Raw genomic sequence first — 15,219 nt, 5'->3', positions numbered from 1 at the left:
GCCCAGGTGGTGTTTGTGACAACTGTGGGACCTGTTTGTCCTCAGCCTGATGTCCCCTGGCTGAGCTCCACATCCCCTCTTCCTGCTGCCCGAGGCTGAGCTCAGGCCATGCCGTGGTGCTGGGGCTGTGCCTGGAGCTAGGGCAGTTTGGGTGTTGCTGTGCAGGAGGGGACACGAGGGATCTTTGTGCTCACCCCAAGCATCCCCCAATCCAGCAGCTGCTAAAGGAAACTCCCGTGTCCTTGAGCAGTGACCCCGTGCACGTGGCACGAGCCTCGCCTGGCAGCTGCGCGCTTGCAGCCCCGGGACCCCCGCCAGCTCCGCGTCCCATCCCCTTCCCCGAGGGGACATTAGTGCCAGGCGCTGCCCCGCGCATTACGAGGATCAATGGGGCCGGATCGATGGCACCAGCTGGGGACCAAAAAGCCCCAGAAGGCAGCTGGAGCGAGGGCTGGATGCTGTGGCAGAGCCCCCATGCCCTCGGGTGGGAGCAGACCCCAACAGCCCCGCAGTAGGGTGAGCTGGTGCCAGCCTTCCTCGTCCCAGTGCTGCATCCTCATCATCCTATCCCTGGGGCTGAGGTCCCCGATCTCCGTCCCCTCTTGGGACTGGGGTCGCTGCTGGCCTCTCTGCCCCGGTCCTGTGTCTCCAAGGATTGGGGACGGCTCTGTGCCACCTCGCTGCCATGAGTGGTGGGGCCTTGGGAACGCCAGAACCTCGCTGTGGCCCTGGGGAAGCGTCACCGAGTCCCCTGCTAGCCCGAAAGCCAGAAATAGCAGAGCCCGTCATTCCCAGGGGTTATAAATAGCCTTGGCTATTGGGAGATGTTGTTTTTTTCTGCATGGAAAACACTGCCCTAGTTCTGTTCCATCAATCTGCCTCCAGAAATAGTCCCGATTCTTGGAAATTTCTTGCTGCCGGGGTGTGTGTTCAGCTGGGGGCTCGGGGGATTGATCCCACCGGGTCCAGCGCCCAACCCAAGGGACCCCAGACTGTCCCTGCTGGTGTCCAACCCCGATGTGTTGTCTCTCCCCGCAGCTGGACCCGCAGGCCGTGCAGACCAAGAACTGGCACATGGACGTGATTGAGATGAACGGGGTAAGCAGGGCACAAAACCCCTTCCCTGGGGGGCGGCGGGGTGGGCTTGCTGGTTCCTCCACCTGAGCTTTGGGTTCACTGTGGGGCCGTACCCCCGTGTGACGCTGAGGTGACAGCCAGGATGTCCCCACAGATCAAGGTGGAGTTCTCCATGAAGTTCACGAGCAGAGACATGAGCCTGAAGAGGACGCCGTCCAAAAAGCAGACTGGTGTCTTCGGAGTCAAAATCAGCGTCGTCACCAAGTGCGTGCGGGGCTGGGGGTGGCTGCTCCTTCCCTGTCCCTGCGGGCTGTGGGGTTTGGGGACGCGGGGGACCTCCCCCATCCCTCCCACCCTGCCTGCAGATCCTGCCCCGTCTCAGGGCTGGCGGGGCCCCAAAAATCACCGCTGACACCTCTGCTTTCCGAGCCAGGCGCGAGCGCTCCAAGGTGCCTTACATCGTGCGCCAGTGCATCGAGGAGGTGGAGAAGAGGGGCATCGAGGAGGTCGGCATCTACAGGATCTCCGGCGTCGCCACGGACATCCAGGCCTTGAAGGCTGTCTTCGATGCGAGTGAGTGACAGCCGCCTGTCCCCTCCGCGGGCACCGAGCACCCCCCTGGGGCTGCAAGACCGGGAGGTGCCCATGGCACTGTGCCGCATGCGAGGTGCACGGGTGGGTGCTGGAGGGGCTGGGGAGGAGGAGGTAAAAGCTCAGAGCTGGTGCCGCAGGAATTGCTGCCCCGTCCTGTGTGGGGCACGGGCAGCCCTGGCCCTGAGCCCCCGCAAGGGAGCCCCACAGCCCCGCTTTGCCCTGACCTATTTTCGGTGGTGTTTGTGTGCCGATGGCTCGGATCTGCCTCCGCGCCTGGCCGGCTCCCAGGGAGACACTGAGTCAGGGCAAGGTTGCAGATGGATTTGCAAATTGTTCCGCGGCCCGCTGCCCAGCCCTGCCATGGCCAAACTGCCCGCTCCCGCTGCCATCGGGAGGGTCAGGAGCTGGAGGAATGCTCACGGGGGTCCCCAGATCCCCTTCCTGGGGCTACCACATCCAGAGGGGCTCTCGGTGGTGCGCCGGGGCTGGGGACTGTGCTGCTTGGGGTGTTGGAACAGGAGGTGTCACACGGGGCTGCTCTCTGGACAGATAACAAGGACATCCTGGTGATGCTGAGTGACATGGACATCAACGCCATCGCCGGCACGCTCAAGCTGTATTTCCGGGAGCTGCCCGAGCCCCTCCTCACTGACAGACTGTACCCCGCCTTCATGGAGGGCATCGGTAAGGGCCTGGGGACCAGGAAGGGGTCTGGCCACGCTGCCAGCACCTTCCTCCCTGCTGTCCCACTCACTCAGGGCTTGGTCCCTGCCCTGAGCCCTCTCTCTCCTCGCCTCCAGCCCTCTCGGATCCTGCTGCCAAGGAGAACTGCATGATGCACCTTCTCCGCTCGCTGCCTGACCCCAACCTCATCACCTTCCTCTTCCTGCTGGAGCACTTGAAAAGGTAACGGGTGGGCAGGGCAGGGCGGGGGGGGCTGCATCCATCTCACTGCTTTGCCTGGGAGTGGGCCACGAGCACGGGGGGAGCTGCTGGCTGCCTCCCAGGGTGCCCCCGACACCCCGTGGCCGTGGCTGGTCCCTCACCAGGTGATGCTGTGCTGGTGCAGAGCAGGGTGGGATTTGGGGTGTGGGATTTGGGCAGCTTGCAGTGGTCTTTCCCTTCTCCCGGCTCCTCCAGAGGGTGCAGCCTCAGGGCTGAGCCCAACTCTGCCTCCCTGGGCTCTGGTGCATTCACAGGGGGATCTGTGGGATCCTGGAGCTGTTCTGTGACACAGAGCAGCCCCTGGAGGTCTGGGGTCAGTGGTGATGGTGGCAGCGGGGACCCTGCAGAGCACAGGGCCCTTTGCACAGCTCCGCTCTGCAGGGAGCACGCATCCTTTGGCACGAGGCAGCTCTTGGCTGCCTTCGCCTGCGTGCAGCTGCTTGGATGAGCTCCCCGTGGGGATCAGCTGGCCTCAGCACGGGGCGGGGAATCAATTTGGGACCGTGCGGTGCCCGCTTAGCAGGAAAACTGAGCGCTGCGCCCCCCGACCAGTGCAGGAGCAGCCCCTGCCCGGCACATTGCTCTGATCCCTGCAACTTTTCTGCAGCTGGCAGCCGAGCCCCGGGGGTGTTCAGCTCTGCAGAAATGTCCCAAAGCACCCTGTGCCATTCGTCCTGTGGTGAGAGCAGCACCGTGCAGCTCCCCATCATGGCAGCAGTTGTAGCTCCTGTGCCCGCTCCATTTCAGCTGCTCCTGGCTCCTTTTGCAGCTGGGGAAGGGCAGCGCAGGGGCCCCCAAAACCTGCAGTGGGCACAGGGCTGGTGGCAGGACCGTGGTGTGGCACGCAGGGCCCTGCCAGAGTGTGGCATGAGGTTGGGAGTGGGGCTGGTGGCTCGTGTTACTCGCATCGTGACGTGTTTCTCTCTGCTTTGGCTAAAAGCAAACAGAAAAAGTGATTGCTGCTGGGAGTGGGGAAGGAAAATCCATTTCCACCCTGAGAACTGGGCACAGCCAGTTCCCACATCTGCTCCCCTGGCCGGGGCTCAGCCAGGGAGCGCGGCCGCCTGCAAACACGGTGTTGTCATGGCCCCGCTCACTTGTTGGGGGCTCTTTGGGGTCCCACGGGGTCAGGGAGCCGGTGCAGAGCCCCCCATACCCTGCAGGGGCTGGGGCAGGGCGGAGGCTCTGCAGCTCGCAAGCAAGCCAGGGCTCGGTCGCTGCCACATCACGCCCAGGGCTCCCAGCCAGGCCCAGCGGCTCCTGCGGAGGCCGTGAAGGGGGCAGAGCTCCCTGCCCTGCCCCTGGGTCTGCGGGGGCCACAGGGGGCTGCTGCAACCAGAGCCGTCCTGCTGGGGCTGGGGGGTGGCAGGGGGAGGTCAGTGTTTGTCCCTCCCGTGGCACCCGGAGGCTGAGATGCTCCAGGTGGAGGCGTTGGGAGCTCACGTTTGTGGCTTTCCTCTTATCCCCCCAGGGTAGCGGAAAAGGAGCCCATCAACAAAATGTCCCTCCACAACCTGGCCACGGTTTTCGGGCCGACACTGCTGAGACCCTCGGAGGGGGAGAGCAAAGGACACCTCACCCTGGCCTCCGACATCTGGTCCCACGACGTGATGGCCCAGGTGAGAGCCGAGCTGGTGGGGCCTGGACCCAGCCCGTGCCAGCACCCAGAGGGTTTCACCGGCCTGTGCAGGTGGACTCGTCCCTGCTTGCTGGAGGTGGCTGCACGGGGCAAGCTGGCACCTGGCAGCTCCCCCCTGTCCGGCCCTAACCCTCCCCCAATTTGCCTGCCGCAGGTCCAGGTCCTCCTCTACTACCTGCAGCATCCTCCCATCTCCTTCACTGAGCTGAAGCGCAACACACTTTACTTCTCCACGGACGTGTAGCCTGCAGGGAGGAGGCACCAGCTGCAAACACTCCCAGCTCCCCGCTGGGGGCCATGGACCGGATCGCGGCCCCCGGGGAGATCGGCCTGGCCCCAGGACGGTGCCGCCTGCAGCTCCTGTACAATCCCGTACCGACGGCCCGGTCCCGCCCCAGGCGCCGTGCCGCTCTGTAAAGTAGTCGTGTCTTATGTCCCTTCTCGTGTTCAAGAATTGTTTTCTGTATATTTGTTCAACGGAAGAGGTAGTGACTGACAAGGGCTGTGGACACAGGCTTCCCCCTTTTGGCTCGTTTTCTCCTGGACTCCTTCCCGCCCGGCGCCCCTCGCCTCGCCCTGCTCGAAGCCTGCAGCATCCCCTGGCTGCCCGGATGCTGTCCCTGCTTGCACGCTCCTCGCTGGGAGGCTGGGAGCTCGCGGGTTTCTCCCTGACGGCCACGACCTGCCCCGCTTTGCCTCGCTGCCTGGATCCACCCGGGAGCAGGGTGCCCCTGCCTCCTCGCCGCGTCGCTGCCGGGTGCTTTCAGGCCAGTCCCCTCCCTCAGTCGCTCTTACCCCGCGCTTTGCCTGTGTGGGTGCAGCAGGGGGGTCGCTCCCCTCGCTGCTTGGCATCGCCACGCAGTGTTTTGGGGGATAACCTGCTGGGATGAGGCTCTGCGCCTGTCTGGAAGCACGGCGGGCTGACTGCGGAGCCGTGGGCTATGGGGTCAGCTCCCGTTTCCTCACCAGGCTCTCGGCCTTGTTCTTGCCAAGCAAGAGACCGGAGCGTTGCCCTGCTGTGTCTGTACATCCGTGTCCCTGCCTTATCTCCCTGCGTGCCCCTTCCAGCCAAGCACTGCCACCTGGCTGCTGCCTCCTGGGCATGCCACATGTGGCACCCCGGGGCAGCAGCACTCCTGCTGCAGCCACGAGAACGAGAACGGGGAGGTTTTGTTTCCCTCCTTGGCTCAGGGATGGGGGAGGAAAGCCCCGGTGGGCTCTGTTTGGCCTGGCCCTCGCTACCGGAGGCAGAAGTGCTCTCGCTAAGTGGTTGGATGGCTCCAGCTCTTGACCCCAGGCTGACAGCCAGAGTGGCCGTGCTGTGTCCCATGGCAGGGTGCTTGAGGCTGTGCCCCGGCTGCCCCCCAGCGCCTGGCTCCGTCCCCTGCCCTCCCACGCTGCCAGGGAGCTGCCGGTACCTGCTGGGACACAAAACCTTTGGCTCTGTGAGCCGAGTCTGTGTTCTCGTGGGGAAAAGCCCCCTCCTCGATTGCGTTGGCCCTGTGCTCTCCTGTGCCAAAGGGAGATAAGTGACCAAGAGTGTCCCTGCTGCCGGCAGCGTTGCCTTTCCCCCCCCGACCAGCAGACGGGTCCAGGTAAAGCCCGGCCGATGCTCCAGGTATGTCCTAAGCCCACCTCCCCGGGGAAGGCAGCAGCTGCCAGCCCCCCACCAGCAAAGCAACTACCCGAGGGGAAGCCTTTCAGTCCCCCTCTAAAGGGCTCACACTCCAGACCCTGCTCCTCTCGACTACCAGCTAACCAGAAGGGAAACAGCAGCGCAGAAAAGAACCAGGCGTCTGTCTTGGCCCTGGACCCAGTAAGGAGGCCGAGCGTTAAGATCTGACTGCACAGCGGATCCCTGTGTGTGTCCGAGTTGTTACGTGTGTCCAAGTCTCTGTCCACCGTAGTGTCATTCCAGATGGAGACTGTGTACAGCCAAAATCCCCCCCGCGTGACGGTGGCTGCAGGCCCGCGCCGCACAGCCCCAGCACAACAGGCTGCGGCCAAATCCCTGTGATGGGCTTTTGTTTGTTCCTGCAGGAAGGAAAGGCGGGGGGGTGGACCTCTGCAGCTACAGGTAGAATAGAACTGTTAATTAATATTTGACTTTCAGAAGTTGTTAAGGATATATTTTTGTTTGTGTTCTGTTTCAATTTCTGTAGATTATAAACTTTAAATGGCTGTAAACCATGTGAAGAAAAAAAAAAATGTTAATAAAAATGCAAAGCCCCAACATTTGCACAAAAGGAGCCCTGTGGTGTTGCTGTTTGCACTAACTGATCACCTTGGCTTTGCAATTTCTTCTCTTTCAGCCATGGAAATCTTGCTAGTTATGTTTCGAGCCAGTGGTATAAGCACGGGCATTGTGCCAGGCAATCTTTTAAGAGACATCCCATGGTTTGGGCTACATCCTTGCATTTCAGTACGTTCTGGAGGAAAAAAACCTGGACTGTCTGGAGCCAGCTTGTTTAATCAGCCTGGAATTACTCAAGCTTCAAATTCAGCTGACTTGCACAGCTTCTGGCCCGAGGATACTGAACAGGCACAGCGAGGGCGATCAGGCGATCCGGAAACCTCATCTGATGGATCACATGGAGCTCTCGCCCCACTTCTTTCCTTGTGGTCATTGGAGACAACACACCTCCAAACTGACCACCTTATCGGCTAAACTGCCCTGCCGGTGTTGCTCTCCCAGGTAAGCAAGTGCTGTCAGTGTTCTGGGATCTCAAACCATGAATGCAAAGGAGGGGAAGTGGGTGAGAGAACCCCCAGAAGATGTCTGAGCTGAATTTGAGATTCTGCTGTATCGGTTTGACAATGAGGGCAGTGAGACACTGGAACAGAATGCCCAGTGAAGCTCTGGATGCCCCATTCCTGGAAAGTGTTTAAGGCCAGGCTGAATGGGGCTTTGAGCAATCAGGTCTCGTGGAAGGTATCCCTGCCTATGGCGGAGGGGTTGGAATTTTATAATCATTAAGGTCCCTTCTAACCCAAACCATTCTAAGACTCTATAAGGGTGGGTGTTCCCTCTTGCACAGTGGCTCAAGGACAGTTAAAACCCAGTCTAAACTATTTTGAGTTTAAAAGATATCCTCTATGGTCCAAGAACAGCCTGTGGTTAGGAGAGCAAGGCAGCTAGTGAAAAAGCAAATCCAAAAGGGAGCAGCTCCCCAGGCTCGTGAGCAGGTGTTCTGACTTCAGTACCAATGCTCTGCAGAAGGGGATGTTTCACTTTCCCCCAGTTTAACACTGGGGTGCTCAGAGGTGGTGCAGGAACATGACGGGAAGCAGTGTGCTAAGTGAATGTCTGGTCAGCTGTCTGACAGTGGTTTAGTCTCACAACTCTGCTTTAAAGTCCAGCCATCAAACTGCTGGAACCAACGGTGTGAGCCTGTGGCAGTTAAAGCAGTAGCAAGACTATTTGTACTCCCATGGTGAGGTTAAACCAGGCTAGCCAAGTGGCTACAGAGAATTATACATCTGCAACAACCTCTTTTTTACCCTTAAACTGTTTTGTTCGTCTGCCAGTAACCACACGGCTCTAAGGCTAAGGATTCCTTTTTGCTTTTCCCTTTAAGAAACGGTAAAGAAATCTGGCTCTCATTCTGTGCTTGAAATAAGACAAGTTGTACAGATGGTGGTTTGTCTTCAGTTGGTATTTTAAGAAAAGCCTGGAACAAACTATTTCTCCACAGGATCTTACCTCTCCCCAACAGAACAGCAAGCTGCAAACTGGTAACTGCTAAACATTTGCAGCACGTTCAAATACACGGTCATCTAAACCACTGCATTTCTTTATGAAACTGTCCTCCTGCCTCTTTTGATGCTAGCAACAGACTTAATCAAAATCAGACCCAAAGGATCCAGAAAGCTCAGAGTCCAGGCTTGTTTCCTGGAAACTGACAGTCAGCTGATCCGTCCTGGTGATACTGCTCACTGCGCCTGGCTCCATCCTTGCATATTCCTGCAAGTCTGCCTGAAGCAGCATGCCAAGGCTCAGAGCCAGATTATTGTTAGTCACTCAGGAGAAGCAGCCAGCACCATCCAGCTTGCACTGATCAGGACTCCAAAGCAGTGGAAAGGTAAGCTCGACAGTTCCTCTGCTGTGATGCAGGCTCTTCGCAGCAGCACTGGAACACAAGGAAAACTTGCTCCCAGGGGATCCCGCTGTTACCGGAGATAGTAATCAATCGCTGCAGAGAAAGCCGCAAATCCTCCACAGCCGATAACGCCTGCCTTCAAACCAGCTGCAACGTAAAAGGATGGGAAAGAATGAGAAAATAGGAAAGAAATTGTTCCTCCCAGTAACTAGCCTACGCTGTATGGGCTTGTAAAGCTTACACCTGCAGGAACCTGGTGATCCTCTACCAGGGAACACTGCGTGAGGTAAAGGAAGGGGGGAACTTGGCACACACTGGACTTAAAATCCCTCATCTGGATTCACAAGACACGGTGACTGGGTGCTGTGGTCCTAACTTTCCCTACAAGGGTTAGGAGAGAAAGCACCAGTGGCCACTAATGATTTCAGTGTGCTCTGATCTGAGCACTGTGAGTGGCTTTGCTGTTGGACAAGAGATGGATAGGAAAAGCAGCTGCTACTTGGAAAGCTCTAAGAGGATTAGGCCCAGGACGGACACAACTTAACGGGCTCAATTAGAAGCTCTTTTGAGAACACTTTTGTTTCTTTTATGTTAACTTTCTTCTTGCTGTTGTTGTTTTGCTTTTGCTTTCTTAAGGATAGGTGAGAGAAGTTTAGTATTTTTGACAAGCAGCGCAGCTCTTCCTACTTGGGTGTTCTTTGCATTCATGGCTTCCCCCAAAAAGTCCCCATGCGTGCCTGCTGGACTAAAATCCCTGTGCTCCTGCTCTTGTACAGGAACAATAAATAGAATTGCCTGTTTGATTTGATACAGGAGAAAGGAGGGAAGTATTGTACATGCTGTGCAAGTTAAAAGTTCCTGCCAGTGAAACAGTGTATATATAAGTACAGCTCTGTTACCACAAGAGCTGTAACTTCACTAAGTTGTTCTGCACGTATTTTTGGATCCCTCTCGATGACACCACAGACGCATGTGGATAGCAAACACTGTTTCCTGATTCTCTTTCAAGTCACTTCTGTTCATTTTTCTCCAATCTCGCTGTCCTGTACAACAGCCTTCCCTACCCACACATATCTTTCAAGCTGACAGGAAAGCGAGAGAGATGGCAGTTCTGTCAGTTTGGAGTACACTCTCATGCTGACATAACCATAACCCCGTGCAAGGAGATCTGTTGTGCATGTTGCCTTAAAAATACTGCTTGCTACCTAACCGAATTACAGCTTCATCACAGAAATAGCTCGTAGCAGGCACCACCAACCTCTGAAGCCGATCGCTCCTCCTGTGATGCAGCCACTAATAACGCTGTTCTTCCAGTCTGACTTTCCACGATACTGAGGAATTAAAAAGCAGAGTCAACAAATAAATATGGAATAAAATCTCAATACTCTGTACTGATAGCAGAAGAGAGTGAATGACCTTCCGGCCCTGTCTCAGATGAGGATGTTTTTCCCTCTGTTCTCAGCAGATGGCCCCCTGCACTTTAAAACATAAGCCTCACAGGGCCAGGAGGAGGGGAAGGAGCAGGTCACCAGGAGAGGTAAGACAAATCCATATGGTGCAATGCAGAACTACAACACAGACTCTCAGGTGAGCCAACACAGCCCCCAGACGGCAGCGCTGTGCACTGGCACCAGCTCAGAGATTTTAAAGGTGCTACAGTCACACGAGTGCAGCACTGAGCCTGGCCATGCCACCTGGTTCTCAGCAGAGGGGAGAGCCACAGCACCCTGCTGGCAATGATACACAATTTCCATAGCCAAAGCGTGCCAGTTTTTCACCAGTGCAAAGATCTGTTTGTTCTGCTTTGTTGTGCAAGTAGATACGTTTTTCTTCTACATGAGTTAAGAAATAATTGTCTTTCAATTAAAAGACAGTACTGAAATTCATAACAGCCTAATTTTCCTATTTAAGAAAATGGATGGGAGATTTACCGCTGAGCTGCACGAGGCCAGTTCTTGCTGTAGGCACAAGATGAAAATAGGCCTGTTACTTAAGAACTTTGATCAAAGGCTCCCTGTCTGCATATGCAATTTTTACAGGCTCAAATGACCACGTTGCAAGTTTGCAACTTTCAGTTTGATGTTTTAAAGTAATAACAGATTACTTGTAGCTAGGGTTTCAAAAAGCAATGCCCATACTTGCCAAAGTTGGGAAAGGACTTCACGGTTGTGTGCAGTTCTGTTTATTCTATCAGAGAACTGCGGTTCTGAAGGGAGGTCTCAAAGCTGAAAAGCTTCCATGATTGAGAAGCAAAAATAAAGTAGCCTTGTCCCTCACCCCATTACAAGGGGGATATGCATACTTATCTGAGTTCACTAAAGGAGATCACTGAGTATATAATTAAAATATTTCATAATGCTTAAGGACTCCTTACTCACCGATTCTACCACACACTCGGTGCAGGAGAACATAGCACCTACGATGGCAAAGTTCTTTGCATAGGATATGCCTCTCTGTCCCATGTCCTTCAGCACCTCTTTCGCAGTTGGCGTGCGATAGGGATCCTTGGGATCAAACCCAACATTGGTGTCGATGCCAGCTGTGAAGACACCAAACGCTCCTCCGAGAACAAATCCTGCGAAAGAGAAAAGGGATAAAATGAGCCTCTGCTGGGTCAGAGTGATATGAGGGGCTACATGGTGATGCTGCGGATGCTGATGCTGACACCTTCCCCGCTGAGGGCTTGTGTTGTGTGGAGAAACACCACAATCACCTCTTTATTGTACAGAAAGGAAAGCAGACGGAGATCCCTCCCCGGGCCCTGTGACAGCCCGGGGGTGCTCTGAGGGCTGAGGAAAACCCAAGGGGGCGCAGCTCAGCGGCCTCCCCCCCACCCCCCCAGCGCCCTGGGGCTCATCCCCCGGCGGCTCCCCCAGCACCCCCGCTGCCAGCCCGTCCCCAAACCCCTCAGAGCCCCCCCAAACCCTCCCTCACAGCCCCCCCACGCCCCTCACAGCCCCCCGCGCACCCCCCACGCAGGCCAGCGCCGCCTTGAAGGCGCAGCTCTCCATGGCCCGCTCCACCATCTTCTGCTCCTCGCTCTTGGCCGGGCTGGGGATGCCTCCCAGGGCGGTGGGGTCCCAGTTTCGGGGTCGCCGCCGCTCGCCCACCAGGTGCTGCAGCAGCTCGCTGTACCGCACCGCCGGCGGCTCCGGCTCCGGGCCGCCCGGTGAGGACGGGGACGGAGCCGCCGCCATCACCGCGAAACCCCCTCCCCTCAGGAGTCCGCCGCGGAGGGGCCGACGGGAGTTGTAGTTCCGCGGCGCGGCGCCCGCGCGTCCCAGCGATGCCCCGTGAGGGCGCAGCGAACTACACTTCCCGTCGTGCTCCGCGAGGCTCCCTGAAGGACAGCGGGAGGGAGGGGGGAGGACTACGTTTCCCAGCGTGCCTCACGGCCGCCCCCTAGCGACGGTTGCGGCCGGTGCAGCTGAGGGGAGGGCTCCGGAGCATCCTCGGCAGCGGAGCGGGGCCGGCGGCAGGTGGGAGCCGGGGGGGGCTCTGAGGGGACCGGGGGGGCTGTGAGGGGCCGGGTCGGGACCCTCCGCCCTGCATGAGGGGCGAGGAGTCCCGGGGGGAGGCTCTGAGGTGCTCGGGGAGCCCCCGCGGCGCCGTGTGGGGGCCGCAGGGCCCGGCCCCCCCCGGGGGCTGAGGGGCCCGGAGGGGCCCGGGAGGCGGGGGGAGGTCTGAGGGGAGGCCTGGGGGGAGGCCTGGGGGGGGCCCCGCAGCGCTGCCGGCGTCTGTGGTGCGCAGGTGGGAGCTGAGGGGTGCGGGCATCGCCTGTCAGCTGCGCCTTTTGCTTCCTCAGGTGTTCGGAGGCGGCTCGGCTTCGGGACCCGTTTGTCAGGAGTGCTTGGAGAAGGTACGGAATCGGGCTTTTCTGCCCCAAAACGCGCGCTGAGCTCACGGCAGGTCACACAGAAAGCTCAGCTCTGCTCGCTCTGCGTGGTAGGGGGGTGAGAAATGCCGCCGTGCCTTTACCCTTGGCGAACAAGGGGCTGCCAAGATTGAAATTCTCCTACCCGCCTTGCTCGTGTTTCATTTTGTTTAGCCAGTGTTACTGTCTTGTGGGCTAGAACCAGCGTTCTGCACAGCCAAGCACGCTTTTTTGAAGGTATGCTTCAAAAAAAAAGCGTTTTTGTCTTCTTTCTGGTATTTTTTTTTTGCGTTAAGTGTAAAAGTTGTCTGTAAGTTTTTAACTCTCGAGGAACAGCTGTGATCGTTTCATTAGGATGCTTCAAATTACTCCACCTCGCTAATTGAAAACCATGTAAAAGGTTAATTCGTTGTTTAAGAGGAATTATTGAAGTATGAAATCTTCCTGAGAGCAAACTCACCCTGAAAGGTGACTCGTTAGAGATCCTGAAGTAATCTATTCTTTTTATTTATTTATTTATTTATTTATTTATTTATTTATTTAATGCTTTTCACTGTATCTTGTTTATGTCTCAGTTTAGGGCTGGACATGTAGGATTAAATAACAATTGAAACTGATGGTTTTACCACTTCAAATGAAGTGATGAAGTTCATTTGCAACAACTTTCCTCTTTTCCTCTTAAATTCCAGTGCCCTCTACTGGCTGGACCATCAGACCTGCCCGGTGCTCTTCCTTCTCTCTATCTCTGTCCTTTTCCTTTTAAACTATCTTGGTGCCTTTCTTCTTTTTAAGGTCAGAAGCTGTTGAAAAGCATGCTGTTACAGTCTACTAAAACGTTATCTTTACATAAAAGAGAAGGTTGCTGGCAGGATGATCTCCCTAAGGGGCCCTTAACTGTAGATTTCAATCTTCTTGATCTAAACTAACCTAGTTGGGCTGATCTTGAAGTCACACTGCAAAGCCTATTTTCCAGAGGTGTAAAGGGAAGAAGGATGTGCTGGATCTGGAATTTGAGCTCTGAGAGTTTTCATGTATAGCTGGAATATTATTTCTGCTTTCTTTTAACTGTTCCTGGGTTTTGGACAAAATCACGGGTTTAGAGTTTCTTAGAAATACTATTTTTTTTCCCTAGAAATATATTTACAAAATATTTGTTTATAATAGTTATATTTATTTATACATACATGTATAGACTTAAATATATATAATTTCTCCCCTCAGGTATTGAAATGGTTTCCTCCTTTTCCCATACATGTTCTTTTCTGTTCCATGTCTGAACAAACACATGGCCTTGGCTGTTTATATAACCTAAGCAGCCTGAAAGGACTTCTCACGTGAGTGAAATCAGATGGAACATTAAGCTTTTGAGAGAGAATTTGTAAGTTTGAGTTATCTTTGAAAAGTTACTCATTTGAAATTTTAAGCTGTTTCTTCTTTTTGAATGAACCTTCCATAAACTTGTGAACCTTCATCACTACAGGCATGTGCAGCCAGGGCATTGACCCTCGTCCTTCACCAGGCTTTTACCATCTGAACGATGTGCCTGAAGTCACGCTTTCATCTTGGAACTGTTAAGGCCAGGACAGGTTATTACAGGCGAGCTTAGGTTATTTTTATCCTTGCCTAGTACCGGCTGAAACATCTCCATTTTGTGCGAGCAGCTTTTCCCTGGGTGATGACAGCATTAGGTGCAGCTGATATTAGTTTTTCACTGGCCTGTGATGGACCCAATGCACGAAGGTGCTCAGCATTTCAGCAGAGGGCAGCACGTAGGGATATGAAATAATTCTATTTCACTTGACCTGTACAGGGATTCAGCCTTCATCCAACACTTCTCCAAACAGGATCCCAAAGGGCAGAGAGTTTAAACCTTGGAAAGAATATTTTTGGCTGAAATCACTGTTGCACATGGCTCTTACTTGTAGAGCTCCATCATTTCTAATAAGCTTTGTCATTTTTAGCGTCACTATTTAAAAACAAACAAACAAAAAATTCATCTCTCTCAACTTTTTGTAAAACATGGACAGTTCCCAGACTCTTTTCAGAAATTAACTGGGCAGGAGGTGGCTGAAGATGGAAGTTAAATATAATTTGATTAATCCATTCTTTTTCACTCTTATACCTACTTATCTGTCACCTTTTTCTCTCCCAGAACTACAATGACCTAGGCAAATGGGAGGAGAAGAGGACAGATTAACTGAAGCTTTCATGGGGGGGAAAAAAGGAGAAGCTTTCAGTCTCACCACAAGCAGAAGAAAGTACGGCTGTTTTGCAATCGTGTTAGTCGGTCACGCTGCAGACCCTGCGTCTCATGTAGCAAAGAGGTTTCCAGTGGCTATCAAGGGGCTGTGTGGGAGCCTGCTGGGCTCTGAGCATGGTTCTTCAGGTACCACTTCACATTTCCACTCTAGTACCCTCAGCTATAAATTTAGGCTGGTGTTTACTTACTTCCCATCCAGCTTGTGAATGTAATGATTTTGTATAAGATTTTAACGTCTTAGGTTTAAAAGGGCATTAGAGAAGTAAATTGAATTTAGGGATATTTCACAAAGCAGTGACTGGAAGTTGCTTTAATGTCTGTACTTCCCTTGGTTTCTATGAGTTTCACCAATTTTATGTTTTGAGAGTGCTTTTCGTTTTGTTTTGTTTTGTTTTTGAGGTGCAAAGCCTTTCCATGCTGGTGAATACTGTCAGTGTGATGGCCAAAACTAAAGTACTAATAAAAGATCGTACTGTAGCTAGATGGCAGCTATATGGGAGTTAAAACTGAAAGGACAGCCTGATTTTTTTTTTTCTCCAGGTCAATATACGAGGCTGCAGAGACACAGATATGTGTGTTTAAATAAGGTCTCCTTTTAGAATCAGTAGACTGTTCCTTGTGACTCTGCTTTGTAACTCGGCGAGAAGGAGCAGGATGTGGGTTTTCAAGCTGTTTGATCCCGTCTTTCTTCTCTCTTTGACGTTTTAGATCTCAAAGCTCACATCCTTTT

At 54.4% G+C, this 15,219-nt stretch overlaps 2 protein-coding genes and 1 long non-coding RNA gene across 6 annotated transcripts in view; 2 read left to right on the top strand and 1 right to left on the bottom strand.

The window, feature by feature from the left end:
• Positions 1 to 6,504, top strand: part of ABR (ABR activator of RhoGEF and GTPase) — a 33,937-nt gene extending 27,433 nt beyond the window's left edge. For all 4 annotated transcript variants that reach the window (XM_068656243.1, XM_068656244.1, XM_068656245.1 and 1 more), the window contains 7 exons: positions 1,039 to 1,098; positions 1,232 to 1,341; positions 1,511 to 1,650; positions 2,221 to 2,355; positions 2,472 to 2,577; positions 4,088 to 4,235; positions 4,410 to 6,504. In XM_068656243.1, coding sequence (XP_068512344.1) covers positions 1,039 to 1,098; positions 1,232 to 1,341; positions 1,511 to 1,650; positions 2,221 to 2,355; positions 2,472 to 2,577; positions 4,088 to 4,235; positions 4,410 to 4,499 — 789 coding nt within the window. In that variant the 3' untranslated portion in view covers positions 4,500 to 6,504. The remainder of the gene's footprint in view (positions 1 to 1,038; positions 1,099 to 1,231; positions 1,342 to 1,510; positions 1,651 to 2,220; positions 2,356 to 2,471; positions 2,578 to 4,087; positions 4,236 to 4,409) is intronic.
• A 1,388-nt stretch (positions 6,505 to 7,892) lies between these two features.
• Positions 7,893 to 11,596, bottom strand: TIMM22 (translocase of inner mitochondrial membrane 22). Its single transcript, XM_068656264.1, has 4 exons — positions 11,324 to 11,596; positions 10,734 to 10,930; positions 9,614 to 9,686; positions 7,893 to 8,502 (listed from the first exon to the last, which is right to left on the bottom strand). Exons 1-4 carry the CDS (start codon positions 11,550 to 11,552, stop codon positions 8,426 to 8,428), a joined length of 576 nt encoding a protein of 191 aa, XP_068512365.1. The 5' UTR covers positions 11,553 to 11,596; the 3' UTR covers positions 7,893 to 8,425.
• A 127-nt stretch (positions 11,597 to 11,723) lies between these two features.
• On the top strand, positions 11,724 to 14,761 carry LOC137842347 (uncharacterized). Its single transcript, XR_011089025.1, has 3 exons — positions 11,724 to 11,834; positions 12,161 to 12,466; positions 13,451 to 14,761. It is a non-coding gene; the product is annotated as an uncharacterized lncRNA (long non-coding RNA).
• The last annotated feature ends 458 nt before the right edge of the window (positions 14,762 to 15,219 follow it).

The sequence above is a fragment of the Anas acuta genome, chromosome 19, assembly GCF_963932015.1.
Source record: "Anas acuta chromosome 19, bAnaAcu1.1, whole genome shotgun sequence".
NCBI classification, from domain to species: Eukaryota; Metazoa; Chordata; class Aves; order Anseriformes; family Anatidae; genus Anas; species Anas acuta.
The sequence above is the reverse complement of the archived record's forward strand: the minus strand, read 5'-3'. Positions and strand labels throughout refer to the sequence as shown.

Excerpts from the sequence above, each read along its gene's own strand:
- TIMM22 (XM_068656264.1), bottom strand. The coding sequence starts at position 11,552 with ATGGCGGCGGCTCCGTCCCCGTCCTCACCGGGCGGCCCGGAGCCGGAG. Across the intron at positions 10,931-11,323 it reads GGCGCTGGCCTGCGTGGGGG|GATTTGTTCTCGGAGGAGCG; the intron begins GTGCGCGGGGGG and ends TCTCTTTCGCAG. Across the intron at positions 9,687-10,733 it reads CCGAGTGTGTGGTAGAATCG|TATCGTGGAAAGTCAGACTG; the intron begins GTGAGTAAGGAG and ends TTAATTCCTCAG.